This window comes from Lithobates pipiens, unplaced genomic scaffold (assembly GCF_037356315.1).
Source record: "Lithobates pipiens isolate NorthernLeopardFrog02 unplaced genomic scaffold, aLitPip1_a1.2 Scaffold_22, whole genome shotgun sequence".
In the NCBI taxonomy this organism is placed as follows: domain Eukaryota; kingdom Metazoa; phylum Chordata; class Amphibia; order Anura; family Ranidae; genus Lithobates; species Lithobates pipiens.
This window is the reverse complement of record NW_027507784.1, coordinates 317,395,980-317,418,646: the sequence shown is the minus strand read 5'-3', so window position 1 is coordinate 317,418,646 and position 22,667 is coordinate 317,395,980. Positions and strand designations below refer to the sequence as shown.

The following is a 22,667-nucleotide window of genomic DNA, read 5'->3' as shown; positions in this document are numbered from 1 at the left end:
TTCAGTCTTCATCCAATTTTCTCCACTTGCTCCAGCCAATGTGGTTTATCTATTTTGTATAGGGAGGCGCCTCTGTCAGGTCAGCTTCATAGGCCTGCACTCCATCTGTTGCGACCATTTACCTTATGTCTTTATGGATGCTCGGGTTACCAACCTTCTGTCCTACTTTAGCTGATTGGCCGCTGTTTTACCTGCCAAATGATTTGCACTTCTGCTCAGCCAGATGCGCGATTCATACACCACTATTTTCTCAGAGTTCCCCTGCATGCTGGCTAATAGTATGGGGTCTGCTATAGCCTAAATTTTCTTTTAGCTTTATATAGAGAGTGGAAGAGTTAAAGCCCCTACCATAAAATGGCTAGATCATGATTTGATCTAGGTCAATGTCAGGGTTAGATTTTAGAGTCAAAGGTCAGGGTCAGTGCATTTTAGGCAGGATTAAAAGAAAACATTTTTTAATATACTTAGATTTTTCATCAGTGTCAATGTGTTTTAGAAAAAAACAAAAACAAAATGTGTGCCATTGTTTCTGAGACCTACTACTACGTATGTTGGATCACTTCAATTGCCAGAAGCAGGAGAATTTATTTTGGGTTGATCTTTGGAGGTAGGTTATGGTAATAGAAAGAAATATACAGCTAGATTTAAAAAAATCCAATCCTTTCAAATGTATTATTTATTACCAAATGAAAGTCCATTTCATCATTCTATGCTGTAAAATGCTTGGTTGATCCTGCCTGTTCCTGTGTCCCCAATGTGAACTGACCATGGTAATCATGGCTTGCTGATCCATAATACTGTGGTCAGTTTAATTTCCTCCATCATCCCACTGTGTTAGGCCCCTTTCACACTGGGGCGGTTTTCAGGCGCTACATCGCTAAAAATAGCCTGTGTAGTGCCTGAAAAAAAACGGCCCCTTTCACTCCAGTGTGAAAGCCGCAGGGCTTTCACACTGGAGCAGTGCGCTAGCAGGACGGTGAAAAAAGTCCTGCTAGCCGCATCTTTGGAGCGGTGAAAGGAGCGGTGTATTCACCCCTCCTAAACCGCTCCTACCCATTGAAATTAATGGGGCAGCGCAGCTATACCGCCGGCAAAGCGCTGATGCAGCGGCGCTTTGCGGCCGCTTTGCGGGTGGTTTTAGCCCTTTTTAAGCAGTTTTAACCCCCGCTAGCGGCCCACCACTAAATCAACGGTAAAACACCTCTAAAAATAGTGGCGCTTTACAGCCGATGCCCGCACCGCCCCAGCGTGAAAGGGGCCTTAGAGTCTCTCCTCCCTCCCTGTCAGTTCCTAGTGTGTGAGCGATCACCAAACCCTCCCCTCCCCTATTTCATGTGGCAGTAAAATCGTTAAGTACCATTCCTGCCAGTTCCTCTGTTATAACAAGATATTATACAGTGTCTGTTTTTTTTTATTTTTTAATGATCCCGTTAAATACCTTATTTCAGAGCGCCCCTGTGTGGTCACGTGACCTTGTGCCGCTCTCCTCCCATGATCTAAGGACAACAGCGGGAGGGGCTGAGTGGGAGGGGCTGAGCAAACAGCACAGCAGTCACGTGACTTCCTGGCTGACATCAGAGGGGAATCTTAGCCCCTCCCGCTGTAGTCCTTAAAAGAGAAGTATGGGTTTGGGGGTTTCCCCCCAATCATACTTACCTATGTGGATGCTGTATCTGTCCCCGCTGCCTCTACACTGAGAACCGAGTAATCAAACACCGCCGATGGCTCGGTTCTGACAGCTGCCCGAGCAGAGAGCTGCTGACTGTCAGCATCTCTTCTCTCTGCTCCTCCACGTTCTGGAGCGCTGGGCTGTGGAGGGGTGGGGATTGGCTGTCTCAGGCTCTCAGCGGCTCGCTAAGGGGCTGAGACAGGTGTCAGTCCAGGCACCTGGCGGATCACGACTTCAATTGTCACGATGATGCAGTGCCTAAACTGATTCCTGTGCCTGGACTGATTCAGCCCGCTCTATGCTGAAAATGGGTCACAGGAGTGCAAAACAAATTTGCATTCCTGTGACCCATAAGAGAAGCCCAGCTAAACAAGCTTAGGCTGGAATTCTCCTTTAAGCGGGATACACACTATACAACTTTTGTTCAATTTCCTTTAGATTTACCTTCAACTATGTAGTGCAAGGGCCTGCCTGATTGCATACAAATTGAAAGTATTTAGGTTTGACCTCATATTATATGGTTTTGGTACTTCTAAAAGGTAAAAATCTAAAGAAAATTGTATAGTGTGTATCCAGCTTCAGACTGGAATAGCACATTATGACAGACATACCTGTGAAGCGGATCCTTCCAGCGGCGCGCTGTCACTGCTGTCAGCGCTTCCATCTTCACTGATCTTCCTTTCAGGTTTGAATGCTTCAGCTGTTTGAATGGCCTGGCCACAATGACATCACTCCCGCGCTTGCATGAATGTGACAGTGCTTGTTTAGGAGATATTCACTATACCTACAGGTAAGCCTTATTATTGGCAGGTACAGGTACAAGTGAAAAAGTGGACTTTACTACCACTTTTTTTTTTTTCGAAAATACTTTTTATTGAGTTTTCGTGTGGAAAAGGGTTACATAATACAACCTCTGGGCAACACTTTACTACCACTTTAAGATTTTGTTTTACCTTCATCATGAAGGGGTTAACGATGTTAAAAACAGCAAGGCTGTGCACATTGACAACGTACACACTATGTGCTCCTAGAGCGGTGTGGATGGGCTCTCAGATACACTTTAATGACACAGTACTCTTCTGCCCCCTACACACGGTCGGATTTTCCGAAAATGTTCAATGGGAACTTTTTGTCGGAAATTCTGACCATGTGTAGGTTCCATCAGACATTTTCCATCGGAAATTTCCGACACACAAAATTTGAGATATGGATCTCAAATTTTCCGACAACAAAATCCGTTCGTGTGTACACAATTCCGATGCACAAAGTGCCACGCATGCTCGGAATCAAGCAGAAGAGCCGCACTGGCTATTGAACTTCATTTTTCTCGGCTTGTCGTACGTGTTGGCTTGTCGTACGTGTTGTACATCACCGCGTTCTTGATGTTCGCAATTTCGGACAAACTTTGTGTGACTGGGTGTATGCAAGACAAGTTTGAGCCAACATCCGTCGGAAAAAATCCATGGATTTTATTGCCGGAATGTCCGATCGTGTGTATGGGGCATTCTTGTTTATAAATCATCCAGGTCATGATTACAGCAATCTCTCGCTGTGTTATTACATTCCTCATGTGGCGATGAGGAATCTGGTGATGCACTGAACTTCCCACAGAATGAGAGAGATATATGGGGGTGATAATAACACATTACTGTGCCTCTCAGTCATGCACTTCGCCTTATCTGTCAGGATTGTAGAGTTGTCAATAAGGCAGGCTGCCAAATAACTCCAATGTCATATTGATAACAAGTCATTGTTAGAAAGTCAGTGCAAACAGTTCTTGCTAAGTGTCTGAGATAAAATATAATTTTTCACCTATTGAGTCTTGACTGCAGTTGAGCAGCTGAAGGTGCATTAGGCTTAGTTCACATTGGTGTGATGCAAGAACCCTGCGGCATCGCACCCAATTCGCAGGCAGTTCCCACTGCCATACACGAACCACTGGGAGTGTCAATAGAAAGTTAATGACATCCCCAGATCGGTTCACATATCGCAGAGTGAACTGTCAATTCAGACATGAATCAGATCGCATGGGTATGAACACCCATGCCATTCGATTCTGGTGCGGACCAAAAAAAGGGTCCTGCATGACTTTGGCCGAAAGCGATGCAAATTCAGCCATACAATCTTTATGGCTGAGTTTGCATCCCACAGACATCGCATGTGATTTGCACTGAAGTGTGGTGTGAATAACATCTGAAATTGGACAACATACCAGTGTGAACTGAGCCTTAGGGGAGGACTGAGGATTTGAGAGAGGATTCACAATAACTTTCAATTGGTGAGGAGAGTTTAATTACTCAATGCATTCCAACATCTGGCACCCATGGCTGTCAGACAACCCAAACAGTGGCTGCCGCTGGATGCAGGTGCTGTTCAACTGACACTTTTCCAACTAGCTACTTTGATTTTCAGATTAAAGGCCGATTCACTCTAGATGCAGTGCAAATTCACAGCAAATTTGCTGCAAATCCACACTGCATCTAAACCTCAACCTGTTCATGTGAATTGATTGCAATCAGATTACAAAACGCAGTGTGATTTGCAGATCCAATTCCGGTGCGGACAAAAAAGGGGTCCTGTAAGAGTTTGGTCCGAATGCAATGCAAAGCGAATTCAGCCATACAGTTTGTATGGCTGAATTTGCATCGCACAGACATTGCATGTGATCTGCACAGCAATGCCGTGCAAATCACATGCGATGTCTGGCATTGCACCAGTGAACCAGTCCTAAGGGCTGTCGGGCATGAGGGTGTCAGCAGGGCTAGCCATGGTTTGAATTTTGGCCAGTTCATCAGAAACTGGAGGCCCCACTCCTCTTGTTATTTGCAATCACTAAGGGAAAGCCAATGCGTTCAAAGGTCCTTCTTCAGGGCCATTGACATATATAATAATTAATATAATTAGAGCCTTGTCTAACACAATTCCCTAAATAAATATTATATATATATATATATATATATATATATATATATGTACATATATGTGTACAGTATCTCACAAAAGTGATTACACCCCTTGTAAATATTTTATTATATCTTTTCATGTGACAACACTGAACACTGAAGTTATTTTGAGGGAACAGCAAATTTACACTGTTATACAAGCTGTACACTCACTACTTTACATTGTATCAAAGTTGAATTTCGTCAGTGTTGTCACATGAAAAGATATAATAAAATATTTACAAAAATGTGAGGGGTGTACTCATTTTTGTGAGATACTAATATGTATAGATAATTATGAAATGCCCCCCCCCCCACACACACACACACACACACACACACACACACACACACACACACACACACCCATGTCTCCATGCTTTATTTAGTTGAGCAATCAATTAGAAAAACACCACTTACATTTCTAGCCACAGCCATCTTGAGTAAGGGCAGATGTTGTGTAGCATTTACTTCCAGGAATCCATCTACCCTTAGCTCAGGCTTGCAGACAGGTGGGTGTGCTTAGCTGATAAAGCCCTTCCTCCAGAAGAAAAAGAAAAGAAAATGCCCATGAAGAAGTCTGGGATGTATTACATCATTTTGGCCTAGGACAGAAACCAGGAAACAACTGAAAAAACAAATAGAACAAGTAAATCTTTCTATCTATTTACTAAGGCTGACAGCATAAAAATTAAATTTAGTTAATGTTGATTGCGAATGTTTGGTTCTGCTTTAAATTCTCCTAAACCATCTATTTCCAGACACTACAGTCATCTCTTACATTCTCTTGGCTGTAAAAATATCTATAGCAAAGGCTTATATTATTATAATCATGTGTGATCAACATTATCACAACAAAAAACAGGATTTTCTGGACTGTGCTTCATGAAAAAAATGGCAAGTATTTGAATACCTTATGCACAGGGACGCCTGGAGCCACATGACGTCATATTCAGGTGTATTTTCCTGCCTGGAGGCCACAGGTGCTGCAGACAGCCACCCATAGAAATCAATTGCTATATGCGGGTATGTAAACACATGCATGCAGACTGTCTGCATTGAGTGGTGTATATCTGTACGCATGCATGGGCCTATGCACGTATCAGCACATACTAACACTTAGCTATGGCTTTCAATGTACAGCTGTACACAGCACCTCCTGGGTGGGGAATTAAACCCAAATTTTATGCTATCTGGTCCCAGTCACCTGTGTGCATGAGATCTAATGCACGACCGCGCTTTGTGGCAGACTAGGTCCGAAGGGATTAGTCCTTCGGACAATCCAATCATGTATGGGCTAATTTGATTGTTTTTCCCAAAAAAAATCTGACGGACCTAAAAATAGCACATGTTTCAAATCTATCTGACGGACTCAATTCCGATGGACTAAAAATTAGGAAAACCACGACGCAAGGGCAGCTATTGGCTACTGGCTATTGAACTTCCTTGATTAGTCCCATCTTACATCATCACGTTCAAAACGAACGTGTGTGGCCAAGTCCGTTCGTTCGGAAAGTCAGTCGAAACTCCGCCTAAAGTCCATCGGGAAGATCGTCGTACCTAGTCTGCCGGAAAGTCCGGTCGTGTGTACGCGGCACAAAAGGCAAATAGAAGAGGTTTTACGGAACCTGGAACCCAAGGAGATTTTATATACAATGTCCCACACAACAGGTGGATGGGCTGGGTACTGGGGGGGGGGGGGCTCTGGTGGAAATACAATAAAACTATTTAATGAAAAATAGATTACAGGGTGACAGTGTGTAACCGGTTTAAGGATATCGTTTAGTGACATTTTAAGGCAGACCTTGCATGAAAATATAAGGTCTGCTTATTTGAGACCCCACCCCCCTAAAATGCTAAGTGGAAGTTTAAAAAAAGAAATAAACATTTAAAAAAATACCATACGCCCCTGTTTATAGCTACTTCCTGTTGGAATCGGGGGTCTCCTAGATAAGCAAATCTTACATTTTCATATAAAGCAGAGTGTTAAGAAGCTAAGTGCTCCCGGGGGGGGGGGGGGTCCTGTTCATGGCAGAAGGACTTGGAAAAGTTTGGCCTTCAAAAAAAAAACAAAAAAACATTGTTTCCCTCTTTCTTGACCGAACAATAACACCGACTCCTTTTAGCCCTTGTACACACGGTCGGACATTTCGACAACCAAATCCGGATTTTGTCCGAAACTGTTGCATACACACAGTCGGACAAAGTTGTCAGAAAATCCGATCGTACGTAACGTGATGACGTTATTTCGTTAGGACGGGACTACGTTCAGGCTAGTAGCCAATAGCTTTGGTTTAGGAATTTGATCTGAGCATGCGTGGCACTTTGTCCGATCGGAATTCTCTACACATGATTGGACAAAGTCCGATCGGATCACGTTGACGTAAAATTTTATAGAAAGGTTGGAAAACTTGGTCCAACAGTCCGATGGAGACCGTACACAGTCGGATTATCCGACAACACGGTCCGATCGGACAACTTCCGTCGGAATGTCCGACCGTGTGTACAAGGGCTAACAGTTATGTTCTAATAAGTTACTAAAGGGAAACGTTCACAAATATTTAGATTACACTAGTAGATCCTCTCCACTCCTGTGGCACTAAAGTTCCCACTCGGGGTGCCACACCAGAGGAGAAGATTTTATTTCTAGATACTCTCAGCATTAAACTATGAATGTTTAATATACTTGCAGTCTGTTAGTGGACACAAGTTAAACAGTTCAAATGTATTCACCGACATCGTTGCATGACATACAATGACTAATTGTACACTGTATTTAATATGCAAAACCAATATAATATTTGAAAGAGAAAAAAAAATAAAAAACATTGATGATGCCAAAACCCTCTTGAGGTTGGTTGAAAGCAGCCATTCTCAACCAAGGTTCCTCCATATATTTTGTAGCAGTTCCTTGAGGTGTGGCAGGTTGTCTTTCCATATGATGGTGCTTGCAAAGTTCCAGGACCAATGTCATTGGCCAGAGCCAAACGAATTGACCCCAAAGCTCTATTTAACTGTATGTAAAGACAGACTGCTGTATGTCCTGTCTTTCTTCCGGACATAAATATAATTTTTTTATTTTAATATAATTACTAAAAATGCCATGGGTGTTAAAAATGATACACCTTGGGTGTTATGTATTCTAGGTATGCCACATACTGGTTTATGTGTTATTATGTCTATAACTTACAGTTCTTGCTATTCTACAGTGAGCTGTACATAAAAGTTTTAAACATGGATTCCCTAAGACCTGAAATTATTCAAAGACTTCTTTTGGGATAGAAAGGCTGATCTGTAGTGATAGGAATTGGTAATAAGACATACTATTTGTCTTTACTTTTCATGGCAGTGATAGTAGTAAGACATACAGTACATAGTCCCCATCCCTAGTTCTGTTCTTATTTGGGGGGGGGGGGGGTGATAACAATTACCCAGAAAAAAAAACAATTTTGTACAAATGATGTTCTTCCTTTAAACAACCCACCCTCTGAAAAAGGTTGTAGACATACTGGCATATATTGGCAAGAAGATAGTATACATGTGGGGAGAATAAGCATCCAATTCAATATTTGCCATAGAAAGCAAATAAAACCGATCACATTGGTTTCTGTTTGGTGTAAATTTCCATGCTTCAGTGAATTCCTCTTTTTGCTGCAGTGACTTGTTATTCTGTTTGGTATCCTCACTGTGCATTGCATTCTTTAGGTGAAAGTACTGAGTAATGTGTTTGTAAACTATACACCTGTACACGGCCCTCTCCTCATACGCACCTGCCTGATTCTGAATGCTCTCTTCTTTTCTTCTCCTGAATTACCAGACTAAGCTACCCTTTACAAAATTTAAAACAGTTCATGCGTATAGGGGGCGAGGAGGGGGACCTGTGTAAGTTCACCTTACAGATTTTTCTGTAAGGTGAACTTGCCCTTTAAGGAATAATGTCACTTTGAGTTACTTTTCTCTGACATTTCTCACATACATGTAAAAATCTGCTTTTTTTAATTTATTTTTTTGCTACAATATTACTTACAAACCCCAAACATTATGTATTTATTCAAGCAGGGGCCCTACAGAATAAAATACTTGTTGCAATTTTTTTATGGTACATGATATTTACACAGCATTTTATCAAAAAAAATTTCCTCTGCCTGTAAAACAGTCACTTGGATCACATTTCCATAAAACAGAATTACCTCCTGAACAGATTGATAAAAGAACCATGGTTGTAGCTACAACCATGATTCTGGTATAACCACCCCAATACGAGGCCTGTAAATATACCTATAGCAGTAGTGAGGTGTGTGGAGGCATAGTTCATCTTTACCAAAACATCTGCCCATGCATCTGTAAAAAAATAAAAATAAAAAATGAGTGCAGCTTTGACCAAAGTTAAAAATACCCTTGCTATATGTTTAAACTATTTACAAACAGTACCTAATGAGGCCTGACCGGAAACTCCGATGCCTCGTACACACGAGTGGAATTTCCGTCAGAAAAACCTTGGATGGTTTTTCTGACGGAATTCCGCTCAAGCTTGGTTTGCATATGCACGGTCACACAAAAGTTCTCTGATCTTTTGACCATCAAGAACGCTGTAACGTACAACAACACGACGAGCTGAGAAAATGAAGTTCAATTCTTCCGAGCATGCGTCGAATTGTTTCCGAGCATGTGTAGGAATTTTGCACGTTGGAATTTGAACAGACGATCGGAATTTCCGATCTGAACTTTTTCCATCGGAAAAATAGAGAACCTGCTCTCAATCTTTTGCTGGCGGAAATTCCACCAGCAAAAGCCTGATGGAGTGTACACACAGTCTGACTTTCTGACCAAAAGCTCACATCGGACTTTTGCTGGCGGAATTTCCGTTCGTATGTACGGGGCATAAGAGATGGCAGCCCCCATTCTGCTTTGTTGCTATGACATTGGTAAGATGCTCCCAGCTGTTACTGTTCACCTCCAATACATAGGTAAGCTCTTTTTCTGATTCAAACCCCCTCTTGTGCACGCTCTCTCTCCCCTAACGCAGTAGCTGTGATCTCATCTTTGGTAAAAGCTGCACATCTTATTTTTATCTACAGACATCCCTTACCTGCATGGGCAGTTTTTCGGTAATGGTGAACTATGCCTTTAAGCCGGAGCTCACTGATATCGCTATAATTGTAATCACTTTTGGTTCCATCTTTGGCCTTGCCCACTTTGTACATGTAGGATCCATAGCGCAGCTTAGTGAACTAACTGGCTGGGAGTTATTTGTAGCTCCATACCAGATAAACATTGAGCTGCCAGCAAATATTACATGCTGAAACGTTCGTCTGGGATTTGTTATCTGGAACATAGATTTCACAGATCCAAGCCAAAATACTTCAAATCCCTCAATTCCTTCTCGGGATCTAAACCAGAGAGAGAAGGATTAACCTTTAAAGGTAAATTCCACTCAACAATGGTGGATTAATTGTACCCTGGGACCAAGGATGGTTTCAATTCGTGGACCACTTTTAAAGCTGAACTCCAGGAAAACATCTAAATATACAGATTAAACACATATACTGTATATGGGTGCTGTTCAATTAACCAAAATGCTTTGTATTTCTGTACATCCAGTCCTGATATTTTGGCAAAGAGCATAGCCATGTTTGGCAGGGCAGCATACCTGATTTTTCTTTTTTGCAGTTCAGTAACAATTACAGGTCTCATTCCTCTCCCAGCCTGTGACTGGAAAGTGGAAGGAGAAGCAGCAGACTAATGAGCCCATCTCTCTATCACTTTGTTCTCTCTCCTTCCCTATCAGCATGTTTCTTGCAGTGCAGTGCAGTACAACTTGGCCTTGTGCTTCTTCTCACTTCCCCAGTTTGAGCTTTGCGGTCTCTCCCAATCCAGGGTGAATATAAAGTGAAATGCCAGTAAGGTTGAGCTCTGGCATGCTTGCACACCCCACATGCAGAGCCTGCCAGGAAGTCGGCACTGCACTGAGCTAATTACAGGCAGTGAGATATTTCCCGATCTCTGCAGCCGCGCATCGGGACAATGTCTCACTGCCTGTGATTAGTGCAGCACAGTGCCGACTTCCTGGTGGGCTCTGCATGTGGGGTTTGCGGAGCTCATCCTTAAATGTCAGTAGTAATCATAATGGAATTACCTTTGAATACCTTCAAATCATAAGCTTTAGTACATGTTGACATTAGACAAGGCTTACAACACTTGCAAACAATCTTTTGTGAAAAAAAAAACTTAATACAGCATTAACTTTTCGATTACCATGCAGTTGATTGCCTGTTAGGAACCAATCACCTGCTGGGTAGCTTGCAAAGTTAACTAAAGCAGCTGCCATGCTCCTGCCCTCCATCCAGCACTGTGCAGCCTCTTACGTCGCACTGCTAGTAAAAGTAGAGCAGCGGAGCCTAGGGGATGGGCTTGGCACAGCCTTGATTATGTCCTACCTGTTGGCTTCCCACGATCGACGGGTCTTCGACTCCTGATATAACCTATGTGGAGCTTATGGTATGTATAAAAAGAATATATCAGTAGATAAAGGAGATGAGTCTTTGTGGTTCAAGCCCGCAGCTACTTGTTTGAGGGCCCTTTAACAGTCCTGAGCAGTTTTTCAGTAAAAAAAAGCAAAAGACAAATGTATGAAAAATGCATCACTTTAAATCCTATGGAACTCTTCACACCAGTCAGTTGCATTTTTGGCTACTTTCACACTGCTCCGTTGCAAAAACACATAATCTTCTGTTTATTTTTCTTAAAAAACTGACAAAAAAATGTTCAGTATGAAAGGACACCTAACCTCTTAAATACCAGGACATTTATAAACATACCATGGTAGACAAGTTGTTATAAAACAGCCAGTGCTTTTCAGGGGGTTTCAAGAGGCCCTCTTCATCAGGGTTTAATGATGCTGGACTGTAAAGGAAAGAGCTGGGTAAATAAGTTAGGAAATCTTGAAGTTATATCTTTGCATAAGGTTTGTAAAAGGTCTACTCTTATCACTGGTAGGCCAGTTTTCAAAATATAGGTCCAGGATATCTAAACTTTTTGCGTGGACCTGCTGGTCCAGTCCAGTATCTTCAAAATCTGATGAAGTGGGCTCATGGAACCCAGAAGTGTGTTGGCTGTCAACAATATTTTGGCACTAGTTTCTTTTATGAACTTTGATCTAATGCCTATAGACTGTAAATAAGCAGATATCTCTCAGAGAATGATGGTATAGTGATATATCTGTCAGTCCTCGAGCAAGTCATTGGCGTACTAGGACGTGCTGTAAATCTTGCTTAACTGCTGCAGTAAGATATGCATTGACACTCTTCCTTCGATCTTCTAGGGGAAGGTTCGAACCTCCAGCAATAAAGAAATTCTTACAAATTCTAGCAGAGAAGAAACAGTTGATTTTTCTCATGCAGTGCATGAATCTTTATTTGTAACTGTTTTTATATATATACTTGTTTAAATAAATTTAGCTATTTTTAGATCATTTAGCCATGTGCTTTTAAAAGTCCAAATAATTAGCTCTCCTCCTTTTCATAAAATCATTGTTGTCAAAGTCATAAGCTTTTATGTTCATGTATGCAACAGCTGGAATTGTTGCATACATGAGCTATAACAATTTCCTGCTAGGATGTTTGGAAAGATGGTTGAGCATGAGTAATAATATTGAGCATGGAGATTTGCATATAGAAAAGTGTGTGTATACAGAAAAATTTCCCAAAACAAATAAAAACCTGTGCATCTTCCTGTAACACTTTACACAGTCCTGTACAAAACAAGAAACATAAATCCAATTCCGTTCCAGATTTCCCAAAGGAGCAGATGTTCTTTTTGTGGTAGGGACTTAAAGGAGTTCTGCAGTAACATAGAAATCCCCATCTGGCTGTAATCCCTTTGTGCCGTGCCATTAAGGAGATCTTTGCCTCCATAGCTCTCTTGTAAAGAATTTTGACATAATTAATTATTCAAATGGCAGTAAATTGTGGCATTCGTCAAATTTCACAATTTATCACTGGAAGATTTGGGTAATGGAAAAACTTGATTGATTACTGTAGGTTTGCCAACCTCTCAGTACTTGGAAAGTGTCCCAACAATGCACTATATGGCCAAAACTTTGTAGAAACCTGATAATAACACTTATATAAGCTTGTTAAACATCCAACTCCAAAATTATTGGCATGAAGTTGCCTCCCCTCCTTTTTCCCCATTTGTGGGTTTAACGGCTTCCACTCCACTAGTAAGGCCTTCCACAAGAGTTTGGAGTTTCTGTGAAAATTTGCGCCCATCCAGTCATCGGGTACTGTAGGACAATAGCAGACTCACAACAGGCCTTCAAATTCATCCCAATGGTGTTCAGTAAGGTTGAGGTCAGAGGCTCAGAGCTATGTGTAGGAATGTGTGAGTTCTTCCGCATTAAACTCATCAAACCATATCTTTATGAAGGCTGGCCTTATGAACAGGGGCATAATTATGCTGGAGCAGAAGAGGACCTTCCCCAAACTGTTGCCACAAGGTTAGAAGTATGCAGTTGTCTAAGATATATTTTTGTGCTGTGGCACTGGAAACAACTGAACTACGTCATTTGCAGGGGTATTCACATGCTTTTGGATACATATTTTTTGATATCATGGTCAGGTGTCTACAAATATTTGGCTACATAATCTTTATTAGTGTCAAATGTTTGGGCCAAGCTCAAAAAGTCCTAAGGTGATGGCAATAGAGGTTTTACTTTCATAGTCAAAGGTGGAAGTGGACTGGGTCATTTGAAGTCAAACTCAATTTGCCAAATCCTGTTGACCCTTGTCTTGAAGGGTAACACTACTATACATTGTTGCAGCTTACTGTATTTTATACATGTCTTGCAGATTCTGTTGGCTGTGTGGTACCCGAAGAGTGTGTTAAAGTTTGTGGTGCTGAAGTTGGTTGCTCTAATATTGCATACCCCAAACTGGTCATTGAGCTGATGCCTAGTGGTAAGTGATATTCCAACCTATTGTAATCATTTTCTTCCAATACTTTTTCACTGATTGGATTGATTCACAGGAACAAGGATCCAGCTAATATATGGGGGATCCAAGGAGTTCAGAGGGCCTATACCAGCCAATTTCAGGGGATACCTGAAATTTTACCTTGGGGAAATAAATTAGTTAATCACTCAAAGAATAACTGAAGCTTATTTTTCTACGAATGTGTGGATGTATGAATGGGGAGATGGGGGTCTAAAGAATAAGTGAACCTTTTTTTAAGTGCTTAAATCTTTAAGAGACATCAGAAGACAGATGTAGAACAGAAGCATAGTCTAGATTTGCTCATGAAATAAACATTACATTTTGCCTTGTAGTGGTTGTAGTTCAGGAATGACCTGCACTTCGTCCATTTTCAGTTTATGAACCTATTTCATTTTCTTTCTTTTGTTCCACTCACTCCTGATTATGGTGACAGGTCTACGTGGACTGATGATCGCCGTGATGATGGCTGCTCTTATGTCATCACTGACTTCCATCTTTAACAGCAGCAGCACACTTTTTACTATGGACATCTGGAGGAAGTTCAGGAAGAACGCAAATGAGAAGGAGCTGTTGTTGGTGGGAAGGTGAGTGGATTCTGCAGTATTGCCCAACTGATACCATGTTTTTATACAAAAGTAAGACTGAACTTTTGATCCAGTTTTAACATTAGTACTTTATGTACTTTACAAAATGGCTTCACTTTAAAGTCCACCTGAATGGGTAAAGGCTCTCTGAATAGCTCTTTTCTCCTTCCATTAGGGTGACCAGACATCCTGGGTTTCTGGGGACAGTCCCCAGATTTAGGACACTGTCCCCGGACCAAATTGAATTTAAACAGGGGATGGGGCAATTTCAAAGACAGTCAGTGCAGAATAAAAAAAAAATTCAGAATTACACCCCCCCCGCTCTGCCACTCCTACTAGCTTAGGGTGGGTGTATTTTTTCCATTATCTGTGGCCCTTTCTGATGATCATGTGCTGGCCGGAGCGGCGGAACTATTTCTTCAGTTTTGGGTGCATGCCGATTCAGCTCCGCACGCATGTTCTTCTGCCAGCTGCCTGCCTGCTTATCTCTTTGACTTCCCTGGCAGAGTGACCTTCCCGCTCCTCACCCAGTGGTAGTAGCCAGGGCCCTGAGAGTTGAGACTTGCGAGGCTGTGACGCAGGCAGCGACAGGCAGAGAGAGGCAGCTGAGCTCAGCCCATGGTGTCCAGCAGCAGGAACAGAGGGGAAGTGGATCCGATTGTGGGGCTGCCAGTGCCTTCAAGGCTTCAACATAGGTGTGTTTTGAGGGTGTCTGTGAATAGACTACATTGCACTTTGTCTGTCTCTCTGGCATATTGGTCATAAGTTAACAAAATCAGCACCCAGCAGCCATGTTATGTGACACATGGTGACAGAGCCAGCCAGAGCCATGATAGAGTGCCCGCTGCCTGTGAGTTATCATAATGCTGATGATCTTAACCAGTTGCCGATCGCCTGATAGCAGATTTACTGCTACAGGGCGGTTGTGCTGCGAAGGATCACGTATATATAAAGTATGTGATCCTGCATTTCTATGTCCACCGGTACCCGCTGATCGTTCTGTCAGTATGAAAGACATTGATCCTGTGTACAGGGATGTATGCCTTCCCTTAGTAAAAGCACCTCCCCCACAGTGAGAAAACATATGTTAGGTACACATTTAGCCCTTTGATGGCCCTAGATGTTATCCCCTTCCCAACCAGTGTCATTAGTACAGTGACAGTGCATACTTTTAGCACTGATCACTGTATTAGTGTCACTGGTTCCCACAAAGTGTCAAAAGTGTCACTTAGTGTCCGGTTTGTCCACTGCAATATCGCAGTCCCGCTAATAGTAGCTGCTTGCCGCCATTACAAGTAAATAAAAAATATGTCCCGGATTTTATTTAAAAAATCTGGTCACCTTACCTTCCATGGATACCTTCCCCAGGCTCCAGCAATGTTCCATTATCTTTCTGGAGCCTTGCCTACTACTTCCAGATATGGGAAAACATGTGACTTTCTCTCATTCCTCCTATACAATACAATGCTCGTCACCTTAACAATCAGTTCAGAAAGTTCTTTGATAGTATTCAGGACTTTCTTACAGCTACCACATTCAAAACCTGGCTTTCAAAGGGAGGTTTAAATGTGATTACTAGTACAGGAAGTGCAGACAAAGGAAGTGACACTGCACAACCTTCAGGAATTACACTCCCTGTAACCCTGTGAGGTGCCCTTTGAATTCTGGTTACAACGAATGATGCAAAATGAAGATTAAGGTATACTGAGTTGCATTTACTGGACAGTATTAGTAGCTCTCTGATTGGATCTGCTTGTAGCCTGAAATAGATTTCTTAAACTTTAAATGTATGTGATGAAAAACTTGTCTTTTTTTTTTTGCTTTGGATAGAGTGGGGAAGGGTTAAGACCCTTATCCGTTTTTCTTCTTGCTCAATATGTTCACCGTAAGGGATAAGCGGAGGCGTGTTTTCAGTTTGGATCCGAGTCTGATCCCACCTGAGGTATCCTGCTCTACCTAATAGAAGTGGGCAAACTATTAGAAACTATTGGAAATGCATTAGTTTTATTAACCGCTTGCCGACAGCCGCCGTCATTATACTGCGGCAGGTTGGAAAGATCCTGTGAATTGCCGTAGCTGTACGTCGGCCCGTGAACTCCCTTTTGTGGGCAGCCAAACAAAGTATAAACAAGGCAGATCTCTGTTCTGACAGGGCAAATCACACAGATATGCAGGAAGACAGATCTGTGCGTTTCCCCAGTCACACAGCCCCCCCCCCCCCCCCCATAGAGTTAAAAAACAAACAGGGAACACATTTCACCCCTTGATCGCCCCTGTTTACCCCTTCCCTGCCAGTGTCATTAGTACAATAACAGTGCATTTTTTTTTCACAGGTTACTGTAATAATGTCACTGGTTCCCCAAAAAGTGTCAAAAATGTCAGTTAGGTGTGCGATCTGTCCACTGCAATGTTGCAGTCCTGCTAAAAAGCACTGATTGCCACCATTACTAGTAAAAATAAAACTGCCATAAATCTGTCCCTTATTTTGTAGACATGATAACTTTTGCGCAAACCAATCAATATACGCTTATTGCATTTTTTTGTTTTTTTTATCATGAATATGTAGCAGAATACATATCAATCTAAACTGATGAGTAAATTAGTTTTTTTTTTGGGGGGGGGGGGTTTTTTGTTTGTTTTTTGGAAATGTTTTATAGCAGAAAGTAAAAAATATTTTTTTTTTCAAAATTGTTGCTCTTTTTATGTTTATAGAGCAAAAAATAAAATCCACAGAGGTGATCAAATACCACTTTAAGTTCTATTTGTGGGAAAAAAAGGACGTCAATTTTGTTTGGGTACAACATTGCACGACCGCGCAATTGTCAGTTAAAGCGACGCAGTGCCATATCGCAAAAAATGGCCTGGTCAGAATCCTTCCAGGGCTGAAGTGGTTAAATATAAACTACCTTTTCACATTGGAACTAAGCCTTGTGACATCGGAACTCAGTCTTGCGACTTCTATCAATATCTGGTTAAAGCTTGTAGGAGGCGTTTTCCTTCTATTCTGACTGTCTTATGAGGCTGCATGACTCCTGACCCTCTGTCTGGACAGTGCTGATTAGCCCTGTGCTGATCACATGCACCCTCCCAATACAAAAAAAAAAACTCTCTAGCAATACACACCAAACTGAGCATGTACAGCTTGCCCCCAAAGCTTTGTACTCTATGGAGATGGTTTGGGGACCGTGGAAGAAGGGGAGGATCAAAGAAGACAGGATCAAACAGCCTGTGCATAGGATTAACCCCTTCGGTTCCACAGTGAGTATAACAAGCATGCTTTACTGCATATACAGACTGATTTTTACTGTTGTGGGTTTAGTAACACTTTAAAGCTTCCTCGTACTCAAAACAAAAAAAGAAAAGGGTTTTGGCTTTATGTACACTTTAGTCTGTCATTTAACCTCCCACATTTCCATTTAGTCTATTTCAATCATTCATTTTCATTGTTCTGGTGAATTTTATAATGGTGTATAAACATCCACTCTCTGATAACTATTAAAACGAGTTTACATTTTTCTACCTTGAAATACTCCCATCTGTACAATGGATTTGTTAAAAGCATCATAAAGATTTCTTTATAATGATCAATTACACAATCCATGTAGGTCCGTGTTTACATGGTAAATGCCTTAGGTCTGCAAAATTTATTCAGTAACATGTTCATGTAGATGCAGTCACAGAGTACATGAAACAAGCCTTCACATGACCGAGCGCTTCACTTTTAATTTCAGAAGAGATTACAAATGTTTTGTTGACAGTGTCTGCCGGGTGATTCATGGTTAGCACTATATGTGCCCGTGTTAGGAAACCTATTTACCACAATTCTATTGTCAGCTAATTGGAGTCTTCAAATATTGACTGCATATCAACTGTCAATGTGCACTAATTGGAAGATGTAAAGAATAGAATGTTTTCTCGATGTCAGATCTGTGAAATGTTATGGCCTCACCACACTAGGCGCCAAAAAAACACTGCTTTTAACCACTTCCATACCGGGCCTATTCTGGCACTCCTCTCCTACATGTAAAAATCATAATTTTTTTTCTAGAAAATTACTCAGAACCCCCAAACATTATATATGTTTTTTTATTTAGCAGACATCCTAGGGAATAAAATGGCAGTCGTTGCAACTTTTTATATCACGTGGTATTTGCGCAACAATATTTCATATAAAAAAATAACCAAAAACAGTAAAATTAGCGCAATCGTTTTGTACAATGTGAAAGATGATGTTATGCGGAGTAAATAGATACCTAACATGTCACGCTTTAAAATTGTGCACACTTGTGGAATGGGTTACATGTTTGGAGTTACAGAGAAGTCTCTCGCTCTAATGCATGCGGCGATACCTTACTTGTGTGGTTTGAATGCCATTTACATATGTGGGTGGGACTTACGTGTGCGTTCGCTTCAGTGTGCAAGCACATGGGGACACTTTCAAAAAAATGTGATGTTTATTTTATTGTAATTCTTTTTAATCACTTTTATTCCTATTACAAGGAATGTAATCATCCCTTGCAATAGGAATGGTGTGTGACAGGTCCTCTTTATCATAGACCCCACATCTCTCCTCCAGGCTGGAAAGCATCAGATCGAAAAAAAAGACAGATCTGATGCTTTCCCGCCGAGATCGCCACTTTGTTGACATCTGTGGCCTGGACGTAACATCATAACTTCGAGTCTGGGCCTCAGACGGTCATAGAGATGACTGGGTGACCATCTGGTCACCGTAAATCTCTATTCTCTTCATCCGGCGGCAGCGGATTGTTTCTCCGGGTCCCCGATGGCACAAGAGAGCAGAGAGAAGCAGCGAGGGGGAGGGTCCCCTACTGTCGCCTGTAAGAACGATCAACTGGCAGAACTGCCGCTATGATCATTCTTACGGTGCACAGAATCGCAGGTAGAAAAGAATGATATCTGAATGATGCCTGCAGCTGCAGACATCGTTCAGATATCCCCAATGAAAGTCAAGGACGTCATATGATGTACTGCGGGCAGGAAGTGGTTAAGGGCATTTGAAAAAAAAAATTCTGTTAGCCAATGTGACCATGCACACATAAGCATTTGCAGGCTTTTAGAGGCAGGGGCATTTAGAGGTAGAAGAAAAAAACCAAAGGCCAGCATGTCCTGGAGAGGAGCGCTTTCCTGCAAAAAGTATCAGACGTGCCTAAACAAGTGTAAACGCATCTAAATGTGCATAAGCGCTAGGAGCATGTAGCGCTTTGGTGTTCATTCATTCCAATGGCCAAAATCTGAGGGAGACCGCCACCTGCCTGCCAGTGAAGATGATCCATACAATGCACTGTTAAACCATTTCAATTTTATGGTCAACATCCTCTGGTAATATAAACGAAAATGAGTGAACACCAGATGTCAGTTCTTGTCCTTACACATCATACAAAAATCAAAATGAGTAAAAACATTAAGAGGGAAATACCACTAGAGTCAATCACTCATCATTGCACTAAAATTTTCTATGAAACGTGCTCCATACACTTCATGCAAGTGTCTCCACACCACAACCTCTTCTCAGACTGTAACTCACCAGATCTTTAGACCCAGGTATTAAATGGGTCTAACAGCGCTTTAATGGGTTTCCCATACATGATAGTGGTATGGTCATCTCCCTTGCACTCAGTCTCCATCTCAGAAAAGAAAAGCCAAACACAAGATTATCGTGCAACCCATTTAGTTCATAAAACACAAACAATGGGTAAAAATGTACCACTCACATGTATGGGTGCCCAGGCCGGCACTAGCAGATTCCAGCAGGGTACTTATCCCTTGGAATTGCCCACTACCTCTCCAGCAAGGTGGTGGTATGGCGTGTGTTCCACTGTCCCAAAAAACTCTTGTCTCTGGAAGTGACATCAGACGCACTGTGTTCCTGACTCTATGCGTTTCAATGTCAACAGCATCATCAGGAAGCCTTGTTGGTATTTTATGAAATAAATGGGTTACATGATGTTGTATTTGGCATTTCATTTCTGAGCTGGAAAGGCAGGGAAGGGGACTGCAAGGGAGTTGGCCATACCGCTATCCTGTATGGGAAACCCATTAAAGCGCTGTTAGATCCACTTAATACCTGAGGCTAAAGATCTGAGAGGAGGTCAGAGTTACAGTCTGAGAGGAGGTCGTGGTGTGGAGACACAGAGAAGCACTGTTTTGATACAGCACCTTATACTTGCATGAATTGTGTGCAGCACGTTTCATAGGAAATTCTAGCACATTGATGAACGATTAATTTTGGACACTAATGGACTTCTAAGTTATTGCACTTTAATATTGGTATTACACTATTGATGTTTTCACTCATTTTGATTTTTGTATGATGCGTATGGACAAGAAATTACACCTAGCGCTCATTCATTTTTTTTTCTTTTATTCATCGTCATTGTGTGCACAACACATGATAGTGGAAATACCCACTTGGGTGGTCTATCATAGATTGTTAAGGGAACCAATGGCACAGTGTTCTTTGGATAAAATTCTCTGGTAATAGACTTGGCGTTATATGTTTGCATGTTTGGATGAGCACACGTGGTGGAGTGTCACAACTGTTTGAAACAGTTACTGAGTTGACATAAAGTGTTATTTGACCATTTTATATTAGTGGTCAACTAATTCTGCTAAGAGGCTGGTGTTGGGTTGCCCGGACACTGTGTCAGCTGGATTTGCACTTTCAATCACATATTTATTTTTGGACTTTCTTTGCTTGTTTATAAACTTTATATATGGACTTTATGTGAATGTTTTATTTGCACTTTTATCTTGCACTTTATTGTTTGTACTTTTGCACTTTAATTTGTCATCGATTTTAAACATAAACATATCTTTTTCCTTATTTGCACATTCTTGCACTACATTGCACTTTATCACTAAGCACTATTTTGTATTAATTGAATTGTATTTTTATATTTATTTTATTTAGTATGGGATATTTTTACGTTTTTTTAGCGCTGCACATTTTGATTTATTATATTCAGAATTTGGTATCACAAATTTTTGTGTTGACTGCTATGCTTGGTTACCATAATACTGCCTATGCACAGAGTCTTTTGATTGCTATCTATACCTGTCAGATCACTGTGGAGACTGGAAATCATTGTAGTAGACACCACTACTCCAGTGATTGCTTCTGGATCCCATGCCAAGCAAGCGACCCCCCTTTGGCATGGGATCCAGGTGCCATTTACAGTACACTTTGCATATTCTTTGGTTGGACAAAGTAGAAATTCTGGTATCACCAACCTCTCCCCAACCCCACCTAGTTCAATCAAAGAATTCTTTGCGTTCATTGGGAAAATTATAATTGTTCTCTGAATAGCGCCCGGGACAAGCGAGCGGCCCCCTGTGGCACGGAACCTGGAAGCTAGCGTCGATCATTGTAATAGTGGTTCCTACTACAGTGATTTCCAGCTTCCACTAGTATTGGCCAGGCTTACATTGATTGAAGATGAACCAATATAAATATGTTTACCTAATCTACAGCTTTAAGAGTTATTGATTGATTAATAGATTGGTTGATTGATGTTGTATGGAGTGAGGAAAGAATGAGAAACACCAAATCACTGGTGAATCATCTTCACCGACACAGAGCAGAAGCAGGCAGACTTCACCAATTTTTATGAGTAAACTGCTTTGTCTTTCATTCCCAACCAGCAACATATCCATGGTTCATCCATCATTGATGGTTCCATTCTTGTAAATGGACAAGCTAATTACTACTATTGGCTGCCACACAATTAGGCCTCAGACAATTATTCATATATTCTCATCTAATGGGCATGAATGTAATCACCTTACATTCCACATTTTTCAGTCTAAATGTGTTAAGTAGCAATTAACATATTTCCTAAATTATTTATATAAATTCATTACACCAATTTAGCATTACGAGAAGCATTAATTAATATTTTTATAGCACAGCTATATTGTTTTAGAGGTATGGTATGTTGACACTGTTAAAAAGGGAACTCCAGGCACAAGATTCAGTGATAAATATACCACCGACCAGCCATAATATTATGACCACCCACCATAACCCGTTGAGGCATGGACTCCCGTGGCCTCAGAGGGTATGCTGTGGTATCTGGCTCCAAGCTGTTAGTAGCATATCCTTTAAGTCCTGTAGGCTGTGAGGTGGGTCCTCCATGGATTGCAATTGTTTTTTTAGCATATTCGACAGACTGAGAACTGGAGAATTTTGAGGCCACATCAACACCTCAAACTTGTTGTTTTGTTCCCAAACCATTCTTGAATTCATCAGACCAGGCCACGTTCCTGCTCTGTGGTTCAGTTCTGATGCTCACAAGCCCATTCATGCAGCATACACAACAAACTGTGATGTACTGTATGTTCTTACACCTTTCTATCTGAACCAGCATTAACTTTTTTAGCAATTTGAAATACGATAGTTCTTCTTTTGGATCCGACTTGAGAGGCTGCAGTTTTGGAGATGCTCTGACCTAGTTGTCCA

At 41.4% G+C, this 22,667-nt stretch overlaps 1 protein-coding gene across 1 annotated transcript in view; it reads left to right on the top strand.

The window, feature by feature from the left end:
* Positions 1-22,667, top strand: part of SLC5A10 (solute carrier family 5 member 10) — a 217,596-nt gene that overhangs the window by 157,845 nt on the left and 37,084 nt on the right. The window contains exons 10-11 of the mRNA XM_077449433.1: positions 13,461-13,568; positions 14,038-14,188. Of these exons, the coding sequence (XP_077305559.1) occupies positions 13,461-13,568; positions 14,038-14,188 (259 nt within the window). The remainder of the gene's footprint in view (positions 1-13,460; positions 13,569-14,037; positions 14,189-22,667) is intronic.